General features: G+C 37.2%; 1 protein-coding gene across 2 annotated transcripts in view; it reads right to left on the reverse strand.

Annotated features, from left to right (window-relative positions):
• The window catches only part of ptprc (protein tyrosine phosphatase receptor type C), a 29,501-nt gene that overhangs the window by 2,837 nt on the left and 12,159 nt on the right, over nt 1-14,505 (reverse strand). For both annotated transcript variants that reach the window (XM_061738805.1, XM_061738806.1), the window contains 19 exons: nt 13,849-14,063; nt 13,688-13,748; nt 13,480-13,588; nt 13,105-13,142; nt 10,258-10,367; nt 9,630-9,720; nt 9,346-9,422; nt 8,278-8,314; nt 8,094-8,191; nt 7,848-7,973; nt 6,832-6,989; nt 4,777-4,912; nt 4,515-4,664; nt 3,715-3,805; nt 3,495-3,625; nt 1,796-1,930; nt 1,590-1,712; nt 1,346-1,506; nt 569-704 (listed from right to left, as the gene is read on the reverse strand). In XM_061738805.1, coding sequence (XP_061594789.1) covers nt 569-704; nt 1,346-1,506; nt 1,590-1,712; nt 1,796-1,930; nt 3,495-3,625; nt 3,715-3,805; nt 4,515-4,664; nt 4,777-4,912; nt 6,832-6,989; nt 7,848-7,973; nt 8,094-8,191; nt 8,278-8,314; nt 9,346-9,422; nt 9,630-9,720; nt 10,258-10,367; nt 13,105-13,142; nt 13,480-13,588; nt 13,688-13,748; nt 13,849-14,063 — 2,183 coding nt within the window. The remainder of the gene's footprint in view (nt 1-568; nt 705-1,345; nt 1,507-1,589; nt 1,713-1,795; nt 1,931-3,494; nt 3,626-3,714; nt 3,806-4,514; nt 4,665-4,776; nt 4,913-6,831; nt 6,990-7,847; nt 7,974-8,093; nt 8,192-8,277; nt 8,315-9,345; nt 9,423-9,629; nt 9,721-10,257; nt 10,368-13,104; nt 13,143-13,479; nt 13,589-13,687; nt 13,749-13,848; nt 14,064-14,505) is intronic.

The following is a 14,505-nucleotide window of genomic DNA, read 5'->3' on the forward strand; positions in this document are numbered from 1 at the left end:
CATTCCACATTATTTAATACAGAAAATGTGGGGAAAAAAGATCATTAGTTGTTGTAATTAGGATTCTTTTTGGATTAAACACTATAATTTTCCCTGTGCAACATTTTTTCACAGAGCCAATCAGATCAATTCATTTCAAAATTGTCATATTCGATACATGAAGGAGACCTTTGCACCATCCCCATAATGAAAAATAACTAGTAATAAATACTTTTATACCATAAATAATGGAAACATTGAAAAAAATAAATAAACAGAATGATCCATTGTGCTCCAAATGATGAAAACGCCATTATTTCAGGCAACAATAGATGTTTCGGCGATTCCTTTCACCTTCATCAGTCACAAGAAGGCGTGAGTCACCTGTCAGATTTGACAGGTGAGTCAAGGCTGATGAAGGCGAAAGGAATCGCCGAAACATGTCAGGTATTTAAGAAAAGAATAGCAAATTAAATTGTAAAGCCATGGACAAAATGGACTTTATTAAATTATATATTATACCATGCATATAAATAAGCATTAAAGCAGCATCTCTGTTGATGCCTTCAGGGCTGACGTGTTTTCTCACCAAGTTGGAGAGCATGCCCTGCCGCTCCTTGCGCAGAACTTTGACCACTTGGAAGACGTCCACCAGCTTCTCCGTCTCAGCGCTGTCTATCAAGTTCCACAGCGCACAGAAAACCCCCGAACGGGTCGAGCCGTTACTGAGGAGACAAGAATGCAGAAATCCTGTCAATCAAGCACTTCCACTTGGAGCTGCAGCATCCAAGTACTGCATTACACCAGTCGTGTTATAGTATTATGTTTAATTTCATTCAGGACGTAAAGGACTGTCTCAGAAAATTAGAATATTGTGATAAAGTTCTTTATTTTCTGTAATGCAATTAAAAAAACAAAAATGTCATACATTCTGGATTCATTACAAATCAACTGAAATATTGCAACCCTTTTATTATTTTAATATTGCTGATTATGGCTTACAGTTTAAGATTAAGATTCCAAGAATATTCTAATTTTTGGAGATAGGATATTGGAGTTTTCTTAAGCTGTAAGCCATGATCAGCAATATTAAAATAATAAAAGGCTTGCAATATTTCAGTTGATTTGTAATGAATCCAGAATGTATGACATTTCTGTTTTTGTAATTGCATTACAGAAAATCACAATATTCAAATTTTCTGAGACAGTCCTGTATTTATATATCCTGAAACAGGTGAAACTCCCAAAAATGTGATAATATGTTGCTATAATGGTTATGATGCCAAAAGTCCGGAAAAGTGAGTAATTCCTGCAGAAAATGCATAATGTCCCTTTAATATGTCAGCACTGAAGAGGTTTGTCTTACTTGCAGTGGACCACAACGGGCACGTTCTTCTGTGATCTGCTGCTGCCGCAGTCGCGCTTAATGTCCTTGATCATATCTGCGAAATCTTTAGGTTTCTCCGGCAGCTCCTTGGCGTCCCACTTCAGGAACTGGAAGTGTTTGACCGTCCGACGCTCCGTCTTCTGTGGATGGGAGAAAAAGCAGCTCGGTAATCCCGGACCGACCAGTGACGTGACGGCGTTGGGGCGTTGAGGTTTTGCGTTACCTTGACGTGACGGATCAGCATGGTGCGAGTGATGACCGCAGGCGAGTCGTCGGTGCTCTGAACCTCCACCTCGATGTCCCCAAAGGTCTTCTTGTCTTCGTCCCAGTACAGCGAGTCGTGGTCCTGTCAGAGCCAGAGAACACCAGGATGTTGACCCCACGTGACCCCAGGGAGGTACGCGGGAGAGAGACGGCATGGTTACGCACCTCGTCTCCCTCGCTGCCGCCTGAAAGCATGACGATGGCCGACGCTTTCTTCTGGTAAACCATGGTCCAGAAGTCGCCCACGGTGTCTGGCAGCGGCGTCTGTGCAGCAATCAGGGCATGCAGCCCCCAGTAGCCCTGAGAGGATGAAACAAGACACTACTGCAGGAAAAATGTAACACATTCAGTCACTTGTGGGAATTAATGTACAGTAGATAAAATAACACTACCTATGATAGGAGTTCTGATAATGATTTTCACATTAAACTATCAATGTTGTTTGGTCTAGAGCAGGGGTCGGCAACCCAAAATGCTGAAAGAGCCATATTGGACCAAAAACACAAAAAACTAATATGTCTGGAGCCGCAAAAAATGAAAAGTCACAAAAACACATGCTGCATGTATCTATATTAGTTATACCTGGGGGAAGATTTTTTTTTCATTATGCACTTCGAGAAAAAAGACGAAATGTCAAGAAAAAAGTTGAAATGTCAAAATTAATGTTGAAGTACAATCTCGAGAAAAAAGTCGAAATGTCGAGGAAAAAGTCGAAATGTTGAGAATAGAGTCAAAATGTTGAGAATTAATATTAGTTGTAGTTGAGAGATTAATATTGAAGTATTGTTTATGTAATAATTGCTCGGGGGTCATGTTCTGGGTCTCTGGAAAGATCCTAGAGGCAACATTTGTTGTATTAGACGCTATACTAATAAAATTGAATTGAAGTACAATCTCTAGAAAAAAGTCAATGTCGAGAAAAAAGTCTAAATGTTGAGATTAAAAAGGAAAGGAAAAAGGAAGAAAAAAAGAGAAAAAAGGAAGAAAAAAAGAGAAAAAAAAAAAGAAGATTTTTTTTGGAAAAAGCTCCAGGGAGCCACCAGGGCGGCGCTAAAGAGACACATGCGGCTCTAGAGCCGCGAGTTGCCGACCCCTGATCTAGAGACGAAAAGACAGGAGGCAGAGCTGGAGGTAGCGGAGATGAAGATGCTGAGGTTCTCTATACATACCTATAAAGTAAATTTAATATCCCATTTTAGAGATATTTATCTGTTGTTTTTTTTTTTTTTTTGCAGAAATGTATTCTCTCTCAATACATCCATCCATCTGATTTGTTGTTCCGAGTTTGTTCCCGTTGTCGCCACTAACCTGCGAGAACTGCCGCCCAGGCTGCAGCAAGCAGTTCTCGCGAGGTTAGTGACAATTCAGTTTGCAGTTTAAAAATTATTATATTATAAAACGGAAAATTTATGGGAAAATACTAATACGGGTGGACAGCGGGAAAGAGGGGTAGAATACGGTAGTTTCCCGGCCAAAACGTGAGAGTTGACAGGTATGTCTCTATAGGAGTGACCAGATTAGATAGGATCAGGAATGAGAACATCCGAGGGACAGCACATGTTAGAAGCTTTGGAGATAAAGTCAGGGAGCCCAGACTGAGATGGTTCGGACACGTCCAGAGGAGAGATAGTGAATATATTGGTAGAAGGATGCTGAGTTTTGAACTGCCAGGCAGGAGGCCCAGAGGAAGACCAAAGAGGAGGTTTATAGATGTACTGAAAGAGGACATGAAGGTAGTTGGGGTAAGAGAAGAGGATGCAGAAGACATGGAGGCAACTGATTCGCTGTGGCGACCCCTGAAGGGAAAAGCCGAAAGGAAAAGAAGAAGAAACTATAATTTTGAGGACTAACAAACATGTCATACATGAATGTGGGAGGCATTGATGTATTTTATGTCTTCGTCCTCTTCATCTGACGACTCCTCCTCGTCCTCGTCGTGCTCGCTGTCTAGACTGAACCCCTCGTCGAGCTTCAGGCGCACCCGGTTGTAGTCGTCTGAGGTGCAGGTCACAAGTGCAGTTCAACAAACGGGCTCAGTATTTCCTCTGCATACGTGCCGAGGTGACGGCGACGCTGCTACTCACACGGGACGGCGGACGAAGAGCGATTCCTCTTCTTGTTCTCTGCTGTGATGCCGGTGTTGAAAGTCCTCCAGCTTTTGAAGGACGGCAGTCTCTGCACGGGAAAACAGGGATTATTCAGAATGTTAAGTCTTAACTTATTATTTCAAGTCCGTTAACTTATTATTACGTTTTTACTTCTTCCTACTCCTTTTCGAGCATGTTAATTATGATGGATGCATGTTTTTATTTATATTTTTGTTTTTTTTGGTTTTCTTATTTACATTTATTTATTATTGATTATTATTGTTTTGTTTTGTATTCACTACTATGTTCGAAATACAAATTTCAATTGAATTCAATTCAATTTCAAATCTGTTAACTTAATTATTTCAAGTTTTTTCCATATCAATTAATACAGAAAATGTGGGAAAAAAGATCATTAATAGTTGTAATTAGTACTTTTTTGGGTTAAACACTATCATTTTCCCTGTGCAACATCTTTCACAGAGCCAATCAGATCAATTCATTTCAAAATTGTCATTCAATACATGAAGGAGACCTCTGAACCATCCCCATAATAAAAAATAATTAGTAATAAATACTTTTATACCATAAATAATGGAAACATTGAAAAAAATAAATAAACAGAATGACCCATTGTGCTAAAAATGATGAAAACACTATTATTTCAGGCATCAAAGGATTATATCACATTAAACTGGTTCGTATTAAACATTTGATCAAATCAGATGTTATCTTTAGGTCCCAAATCTCTCAAACATCCAAATGTGTCAGAAATAGTGGGTGATAAATGTCCGTACCTCAAACTCCTCCTCCATCAAGGTGGGTTCGCTGTCTGCGTTGCTCTGCTTGAGTGTGCTCAGAGTGCCGTGCAGCTCGGACAGGGCGATCTCCGTCTCCCCGAACTGGTTGTGCTCCAGCAGCGCCTGGTGGATCAGGATGTACTGGGCCTGCGAGGAGAAACATGCTTTACAAATTTGCACAATTTATCAAAATAAATGATTGAGGTTGAAGTCCTTTAACAGCAATGTTCTCAACACACACACACAGGCAGGGGTTTACCTCTACTTGAACCATGAGACACCTCTGTCTGCGGAGTCGGACGATGTAACCGTAGATGTCCATCCTGCCCTCCGCCTCCAGACCCTCCATCATGGCATCGATGCCGATGTAGGTGCCCGTCCTGCCGACTCCCGCACTGCACGAGACAACAGCCAAAAATAGTTTTTTTCATTTTGCTGGAACTTGAAGGTAAAGTTGCTTTCGTCAATGAAAATTATGACTAAAAAATAAAAACCTGAGGAAAACGAGACGAGACGCAACGAAAATAATGGTCATGTGACGAAAACGATAATTAAATATATAATGCAATATCCTAGACCAGGGGTGGGCAACCCAAGATGTTGAAAGAGCCATATTGGACCAAGAACACAAAAAACAAATATGTCTGGAGCCACAAAAAATGAAAAGTCTTGTATAAGCCTTAGAATGAAGACAAATGGCGAAAGGCGAAATGTCGAGAAAAAAGTCGAAATGTTGAGAAAAAAGTTGAAATGTCGAGAAAAAAGTCAAAATTTAGAGAAAAAGGTCGAAATGTCAAGATTAATGTTGAAGTATAATCTCGAGAAAAAAGTCAAAATGTTGAGAAAAAAGTTGAAATGTCGTGAAAAAAGTAAAAATTTTGAGAAAAAGGTTGAAATGTCGAGATTAATGTTGAAGTACAATTTTGAGAAAAAAGTCAAAATGTCGAGATTAAAAAGGAAAGGAAAAAGGAAGAAAAAAGGAGAAAAAAGAAAAAAGAAGAAAAAAAGAGAAAAAAAGGAAAAAAGAGAAAGAAAGAACAAAAGAGGAAAAAAAGAAGAAAGAAAAGGGAAAAAAAGGTAAAACATTTTCTAAAAAGCTCCAGGAGCCTCTAGGGCGATGCTAAAGAGCCGCGGGTTGCCGAACCCCGTCCTAGATGAATAAAAACGAGACTAAAATGTAGATTACAAAATAAAAACTATGCTAAAATGTGTCTTCATTTTTGTTGACCAAAACGAGATGAAATGTTATAACGAAGTTCCTTAATATACAAGTTGTTTCCTCTCATTTAGTCTTTAAGCCAGTTTAGTCTTTAGATCTTCGGACACACTTTCCTACATAGACGTGGAAAAGAAAACCGAATGTGTCATCGAAAAAGAAAAAGATGCATGGGGAGAAATGCGGAAAAAGAAAAAGATGGGGAGAAATGCGGAAAAATAAATATGTTGTAAACTCAAATTAGAGTCTTCTATATCTGGAATGAATGTATTCTTGAGTCTATAAGGTAACAATAATATAATAATAAGATAACCTTGTTTGTATTGTAAAATGGGTTTTGGCTAAATACAATCTTTGACTAAAACTAGACTAAAATGGTCCTAGACAATTCCGACTAAAATAAGACTAAAATGCTCAGACTTTTAGTCGACTGAAACTTGACACGACTAAAAGGAGAATGAACGTGAGTGACTCAAACTAGTAAAAACTTAAATCATAGCTTGACCCAAAGACTAGACTTAAACTAAAATTGAAACAGGCTGACAAAAACAACACTTCTTCAAGGAGACAAATGACAGCGGCTCCCTGACACCTTAATGGAACGTCTTTGATATATCTTGGTGAAAATGACTTCACAACTCTCTACACCTCCCACATCAGAGGTGCAGATAAAGATTGGGATCTGGATCATTTTCCTCAGGTTTGGGTCTGTGATGTCACAGTATCTTGCAAACGTTTCCATAAATGTCCCATTTACTGGTGCAGAACAGCATTAATGAAGAAAGCCTGAAATAACCCGATGTGCCCTCAACTTTTCAAATTACATTCTTGAGTTTGTTTTAGTTTTAAACACCAGCTCTGTCATTCAGGAGGGCTTCATTTAAAGCATTTCATTTCTCCTGAAATCCTTGAATGATCATTTATGAAGACGGTTAAACTTGGATGTAATTCATTTGATCAAGAAAGTGGATGTAAATAGGAAAATACATGTTGTTAGGGGTTTAGAGGTCAACAAATGTAGAGACTGACAGGAAACTAGTGTGAAATTCTTCTCAGAAAATACCTAAATGAGAGTGTTTAATGAGATGTTGTACGTGCCTGCAGTGAACAACGATGGGGCCGCTGAAGAAATTGTTGAAAGCATTGACCCTCCGCCTGAGTTTCAGCAGGAGGTGCGGCTCCCCCGGGACGCCGTGGTCGGGCCAGCTCATGAACTGGATGTGATTCACTTCCCTCTCCGAGTTCTTCTCCCTCTTCTGCTGACAGGCACGCGGTGCAAACAAGCCATGCAAACAAAGACAAACACTGCATCAACACTTGCACGGACGTGTTAATATTAACCCTGCAGAAACAGAAATGCTTGCACTATTTGTGCAATATGTTATATGTTATATATGTTTTCCTCAGAGGTGTCAAGTAACAAAGTACAAATACTTCCTTACCTTACTTAAGTAATGGTTATCTATACTTCACTGGAGTAATTATTTTTCAGACGACTTTTTACTTTTACTCCTTACATTTTCACGCAATTATCTGTACTTTTTACTCCTTACATTTTAAAAACAGCCTCGTTACTCTATTTCATTTCGGCCTTTAAAAAAAAACTATCCAGTTAAATTGCTCCATCCGGATAGAGTGAATTTGGTTGTGGTTGTTTCAGATGTTCTTGTCCAGTTTTGTTCTTACATCCGTTCCCTCAGATTCCTGCAACTAAACTTGGATGTACATTCCAATAAAGGTTAGGATAAATGATAACATGCCTCTGAAGTTTGACTTTTTGCACCATTACAATACTTATAGGCAACTAGTCCTCATATCTCCTGCTCTCTGAAATACATGTTAATGCTCAATAGAACATATGGTTCTTTAATTTATTTGCATTATACTAAGATGCATTCATTTTCAATGGCTTTTGTCCTTAATGGCTTTTTTCCCCCTTACATTACTTTTACTTTTATACTTTAAGTAGTTTTGAAACCAGTACTTTTATACTTTTACTTGAGTAAAAAACTTGAGATGATACTTCAACTTCTACAGGAGTATTTTTAAACTCCTTTTAAAAGGAGTAATGCATGTGAATACTTTTGACACCTCTGGTTTTCCTGCAGACTCACGTTAGTCAGACTCAGACGGCGGATGGTGTAGTCGGGATATTGGTCCTCCGAGGTGAGTTTCACTATGAACTCCTCAAAGATCTCCGTGTCCCTGTCTTCAGACGGCCAGTACTGCGCACACTTGACCTGCAAAACGACACGTCAGAGGAGAGAGGGGGGAAGAAAGATTAACAGGGGGTATGTGCAGCAGTCGTAGAGTGAATGATGACCACATTTAACCACAAACACTGAAATGAATGAACTTACGCGGTTTCCCTCCTCACAGCGCGTCACCATGACAATAATAGAGGACTGCTGCTCCCAGATCATCCTCCAGAAGTCGCTGATGGTCTCCTCCTTTGGCCCTGCAACACACAAAGCACATACAGCACACGTGCTACGATGTACAGGATCACTGGATATCAAAAAGTATTTGTAAATGTTACTTTACCTTGAGCTGCAATGTACTTCTTTGGTTCCTTGTACCCCTGCGGCAAAAAGGAGGAAGTGATGTCCGATTACATATGTTTTGCTTGAGAATTAAGGCTGTACATATTAAATATCACTCCTGACTACACTGGAGTTTTAATTTCTGTGATAAAAGACAACAAACTTATGGTCTACCTGATATCATGTTTTATTACCCCTTCTGTCTTTGTTATTACTTATTTATTTACTTGTTACTTATCTTATTTATATTCACTCATTTTTGTAGGTGCGCCTTTTAGCTCTTTAAGTTTTTCACCCCGTTTTTTTTTTTTTTTTTTTTTTTTTTTATTTATTATTATTTATTTTTTTTAACTTATTTTTAACTTTTTTATTTACGGTTATTTTTTGTTACTTTTCTACTTTGATTTGTCTGTGTTCCATGTTTTGGGTGGTGTTTAAAAGAGGGTGCATATTTCTGTAATATCATTTAATTCTTGACTGTCTGACCCTTTGAAAATGAATAAATATACTTTATAAAAAAAATAAAAAAAAGACAACAAACTGCACTTCTAGAGGGACTTTAGTCAATACAGGAGAGCTTTACGCCCCCATGTGGTCAGACGGGATATCGCTACAGAGAACAGGTTTAAACTTGCAATGGTTTTGTTAAATTATGATATACTTATTTCACCTTTAATGTTTTTTCAAGATTCAAGAGATTCAACATTCAAGGTTCTTTATTTGTCATTGTTCATATTTCATAACAACGAAATTACAGGTGCTTCATCGCAGGAGCTGCTCCTTATATAAAGTACAAGATAAGTAAAATAAATGAATACAAGGTGCAAGATAAGTTGAAAAAAAAAAGTATTTATTGCCCAGAAGATTTCCATGTGATGGTGGTCAGATGCATGTTTAGGAAGGTGATGGATTTGGAGAAGAAACAGTTTTTGAGTCTGTTTGTTCCAGTTTTAGACTACGGTAGTCTAGAGTCTGTTGTTTGAATGGGATCAATGCAGTTATTCTTATTAGTGCAGAATAGCAGCAGAAGTACAAACAGCTGGGGTATAACTTAGTTAAATACACATACGTCAATGAAGCTGGCGTTAATGTAGTCGCATCCTGCCTCTCCGTTTCCTGTGGCCAGTGGGACGCGGTTGTAATCATCTAGTTCACAACAAGGAAACATCACACACAACACCCTTCAATAAGAATGGAAAAATGTGAGATTTTCTACCAAGAATCTGTTGAATAGTGATGCATAATTTGGATGATTGGATTTCCAGACCACAAAGTATCATAATATCCGATAATGATGTTTACAGTTTATTAGACACGAGCATCCGCTCAGTGCTTGTATGTCGTTGCACTCACATGGCAGGATGTCCACGTAGCGATTCTTCGGGACATTGCAGGGCTTCTTGGCCTCTTTCACTGTGTACCTGGCAAAAATCCTGGGAATGCTCTGCAAACATAGAAAGGTGATGTTATTAAAGATGGATTAAAAGAAAAAGAAAGAAAAGGACATCCATTCACATCATTTATTCTTTGCAACCTGCCAGAATACAGATTCAACTTCTTATGATTAGGTCAAATGAGTCATATTGAATTCAACTTAATTCATTTCACAATAAAAGTATTCTCAAGAAACTAAACAGGAAGCAGCCAGGTTGGGCTCAGTCCAACGTGCGTGCACTCCTCTTGTAAAGGCCTTTAAGATTCATTTTGGTGAAGCTTATTGCACAAGACCTCCCATGATGCAATGGGCCCCTATCCTCACTCTGCTCTTTTTACTCTCCATTAATGTATATCCCATTATTAACCAGTGATCTTTCGCTTTTATTGAGCTAAAAATGTGAATTAATTGAATATGATTATAATTTTACTGAACTGGACTTTATTTAATTGCACTTGTTTACTATGATCTGTGCAGACATCCTCTTTGCTCTTGGTTGGTGCATAAAAAATAAAAACGACCTGACTTAAAAGGTGACGGTTTTACCTGAAACTCAGCCAGGAAAAGTCTCCCTTCGTCAGCAAGTTTTCTCTTGTAGGTTTCCAGAAGGATCTCTGCAGCGATTGGTTCAACTAACAGCAGGGTCTCTTCATCATCTGTCACAGCCAGAAAGAAATGTTGCAAACAAATGAACTAGTGAAACATTTCTAGCTGTAACTCCAGAAAGGAAAAGATTTTTTCTTAAGTAGTTTCTCTGTTTTAACTTTTTAAAAGTTGCTCCAGTACTTTCAAGTATGTGGGGAAGAAATCTATTGAGCTAAAACAGTGTCAACATTCACAAATGCACACAACAAGACGATTCACACATTTCTGACGCACACACAAATATAACCTGGGCTTGTGGTCTGTGGACTTCACTGCATTTGTGTGTAGATTTTTTAGACTCCTCTGACTTGCCTCAACCCACAAATGTATTTTTATCTGCAATCAGATATCTTCGTTGTTTCTGCCAATCAAGAAAGCCCCTCACGTGGGGGACGATTTACTCAGATTAAGCCATTCAAACTGCACTATATGTGTCGATTTCAGTCAGTGCAACATGGCTTCTGTCAAGGCCAGCAGAGCGGTAAGTGAAACATCTAAATTGACATGTTTGTTATGAGAAGTTGTTTAGTTAGTCATCTTAATCGCTTGTTTTTTCATTGTTGTTTCGTCTCCCAGTTGCGATAGTTTCCGCCGGTGGTGTTGTGGTTGTTGGTGCACCATGGGGGGGATGGGTGTAGCAGCTACTTACATCCCCCCTGTGTCCTGAAATGACGTGTTAATGCTAGATTTGGTAGTTAAATCTGACTTTCAGGTTTGTAATAAAGTTTTCTGAATCCATTTGAGCCACAATACATTGATGCCATATTATCGTATAAATATTATAATTATTATTATAATTAAAATATAATATAATTAATATATATATATATATAATATAATATAATAATATATTTAGATTTTAATTGTAATAATAATTATAATATATACACAATAATATGGCATAAATATTATAATTATTATTAAAAAAATAAAATTTAAATACAATAATTATATAGTATTTAAAAAAATAAAATCTAAATATTATATAAAATTGCCACTGCCTCTCGCCTGTAATTAGCTGGGATAAACTCCAGCAGACCCCGTGACCCTGCAAAGGATAAAGCGGATATAGATAATGGATGGATATTATAAAATTAAATTCAACTGTTTGTGTATGAATTACCAATTTATATGACTAAAATTGACATTTTTAAGGACCAGGGATTCAGAATAATTCATAACAATATACAACGACTACCATTTGTAATAATAGATTACAAAGGAACATAGCCTACAACGGCACTGCCTTCAGCCTGACTGCTGCGTTGTCTCGTGGTGTTTCTGGGGCCGGGCACAGCTCCCGGGCCAATAACTGCACAAAGGGCCGAGCTGGCACCTCGGATCAGGGCGACAGACCCAGTGCAAAACTTCATTCACAAGAAATTCAACTTTATGGAAAGATACTAGCCTGAACCTCTTTGCATGCAGAAGCACCAGGGTAGCTCACTCGCTTAGCTGGCTGGCTTGTATTGGTAGTTGCACAATTAACCCTTTGATGCATGCAGCATGACCCATGATATACTGAGTTAAATTTTTTTTACTAAAAGTGCTTTTATGTGTTTTTAGACATAAAAATAAGAAATGATTTGGTTCTGTTTTTATACACCAAATTCTCAAGGAGTTATGAACATGTCCACTCAGGTGGACAGAATGCGTTTGTGGATTTTAACTAAAATAATAAAAAATCAACAAAGATCAAGTGATGCAAAAACAATAAAATATACTTTTCAAAATATTTGAAAAGTATTTTTTTTTTTGGAGAGGTTTAGGCTTTGTGGTTAGGGTTAAAATGTATGGTATAGCTTAAAGCGATTACGATCAATAATTAAACAACTTCTCATAACAAACAAGGGGATGTCTGATTGGTGGCAGATAATTCCGCGTTTGAAAAAAGACATTTGTCGACAAGTCAGGGGAGTCTCAAAAATTCCCACGCAATAGCAACGAAGTCCATTATATTATATATATATATATATATATACATATATATATATATATATATATATATATATATATATATATATATATATATATATATATATATTATATATTATATATATATATATATATATATATTATATATTATATATCCTTGTCCTACACACGTGTGAAACATCCTGTACATTTCTGAATATTGAGACTGTTCTAGCTCCATAGAAAAAAGGCCATGAGGAACAAATAAAAACAAAACTAACTTTTAGAAGCAAAACCTATAAGAGCTGAGACTCTAATGCTAATAAAATAATAAAGCCTTTTATTATTAATACAAAGAATTGCACACAAGTGCAGTAACATCGTGGCCGGTCTCATGATAGGAAAGGGAAGCTGATGTACTCGGTTGCTTCTGTGTTATCTTGAGCGTGATAAATACAACATCCTCCCACAGTCGGTTGAGATGACAGAGATACAAGAACCCTCCGGAAGTTCACCTCCGTTTGGTTCAGACTCAATGAAACAGAGCTGACTTCTGTTTGATAATAACTATATCACTCTAATAATCATTTCTGCTCAATTAAATTTGAATCAAAGGGTTTCTGAAGACGTCGGCCGACTGGGTGCAGCGCTGAGAAGCAAAACTGACAAGTAAACGTAGAACTAAGAGAATGAGAGCAGTGTGCTTGACGTGTTTTCGGATCTTCTGCATCCATTTGTAAAAAAGGTCAAAACTATGCTGTGAAAGCAATAATTAGATCAAACAAATAAAATATATATATAAAAAAAGAATGTTTACAACGAAAATGAACTCACTTCCTGCTGGAATAAGCATCATGTTTTCACTCATATCACTGCAAAGAAAAGAGCAGAGAAGGTTTCAGAGGGGAGGATACTGATGCTGTTTCTGTCAAAAATGGAGTGAACAGGCAGTAGTGTCTGCACAGAACCTGTTTTCAACGTTTATTCGAACAAAAGTAAAATAAAAAAAAACTAAAACAGCGAATAAAACCAAGGGGAAATGCAAAAGAAAGACAATTTCCTTGTTTATATGACGATGCATCACCAAATAAGTAGAAACACCCCCTCTGCAGCTTCTTAGTTTTATTTAGTAAAAATCAGAAATTAAACTAAGAAGCTGCCTTGTAGTTGAACTACCGCACAGAGGTCCTTATGAAGAAGCATCCTTACTGGGACTTTCTGCGCTTCAATATGTAGATCTTGTAGAGGACCAGAAGAAGAGCAATGGACGTGAGGATGATAAGGAAGATCAGAAACCCAATGAGAGCTTTGTCATTGTCTGAAAAAATAGTCGAACAAGAATGATTTCTAAATGTTTAGAAGTGTACTTGAAAGATTTATTGGAGAAATTGTGTTGTAATAACAGAACGGTACATACAGCGAGTCGTAACTTTGTGTTTCGAAGGGTCGCTACAGAAGAATTTATTGCAAGCAGACACCTGCACAGAAACGTCTCCTTATTAGAAATCAAAGTGTATCAACAAAGATCAGCAGAGAGAACATTGTTCTTGCAAAGGTAGAAAGTATGATCATACTGACCTTCACAATGTAATCTGTTGAGTAGCTCAGATGATCGAATGTATGTTTCAATTCTTTTTCTGTCTTAATTTCCTTGATAACACTGTCTGCAATTAGAAGTTGTATTTCGAAACGTGGCTCGGGACCATTAAACTGGGAATTGGAGTAGCTGATCATTACTTCAATCACGTTATTGTCAGGTTGTGACGGGGTCACGGTGTAAAAAGTATCTGGTTCTGTAAGAGAATAAAGAAAAAGCCTGTTATAGAACAAATGTGTGTCTGTGCAATGTTCTTCAGTGTATTTGAGTGAAAACAGTCATTTTGGTAAATTCAGTACTTCACTCTTATCTCAGTTACTACTTTTGTAGATAATAAAAAACATAATTTTATATATATATATATATATATGCTGTATATATATATATATATATATATATATATATATATATATATATATATATATATATATATATATATATATATATAGTATCATCTGATGTTGTCATATTATGTTAAAAAAATACAAAGGATTGAAAATTTGTGTTTATTGTGTTTTATAATAATGAAGAATTGTTTCTGCATGAATGCATAGTTAATCTTGATACGATTGTCATTAATTGTGCCATCAGGATTAAATAATATAATGAATAACTGGAGATGATGTCATTGTAGCTGG

The sequence above is a fragment of the Cololabis saira genome, chromosome 13, assembly GCF_033807715.1.
Source record: "Cololabis saira isolate AMF1-May2022 chromosome 13, fColSai1.1, whole genome shotgun sequence".
In the NCBI taxonomy this organism is placed as follows: Eukaryota; Metazoa; Chordata; class Actinopteri; order Beloniformes; family Belonidae; genus Cololabis; species Cololabis saira.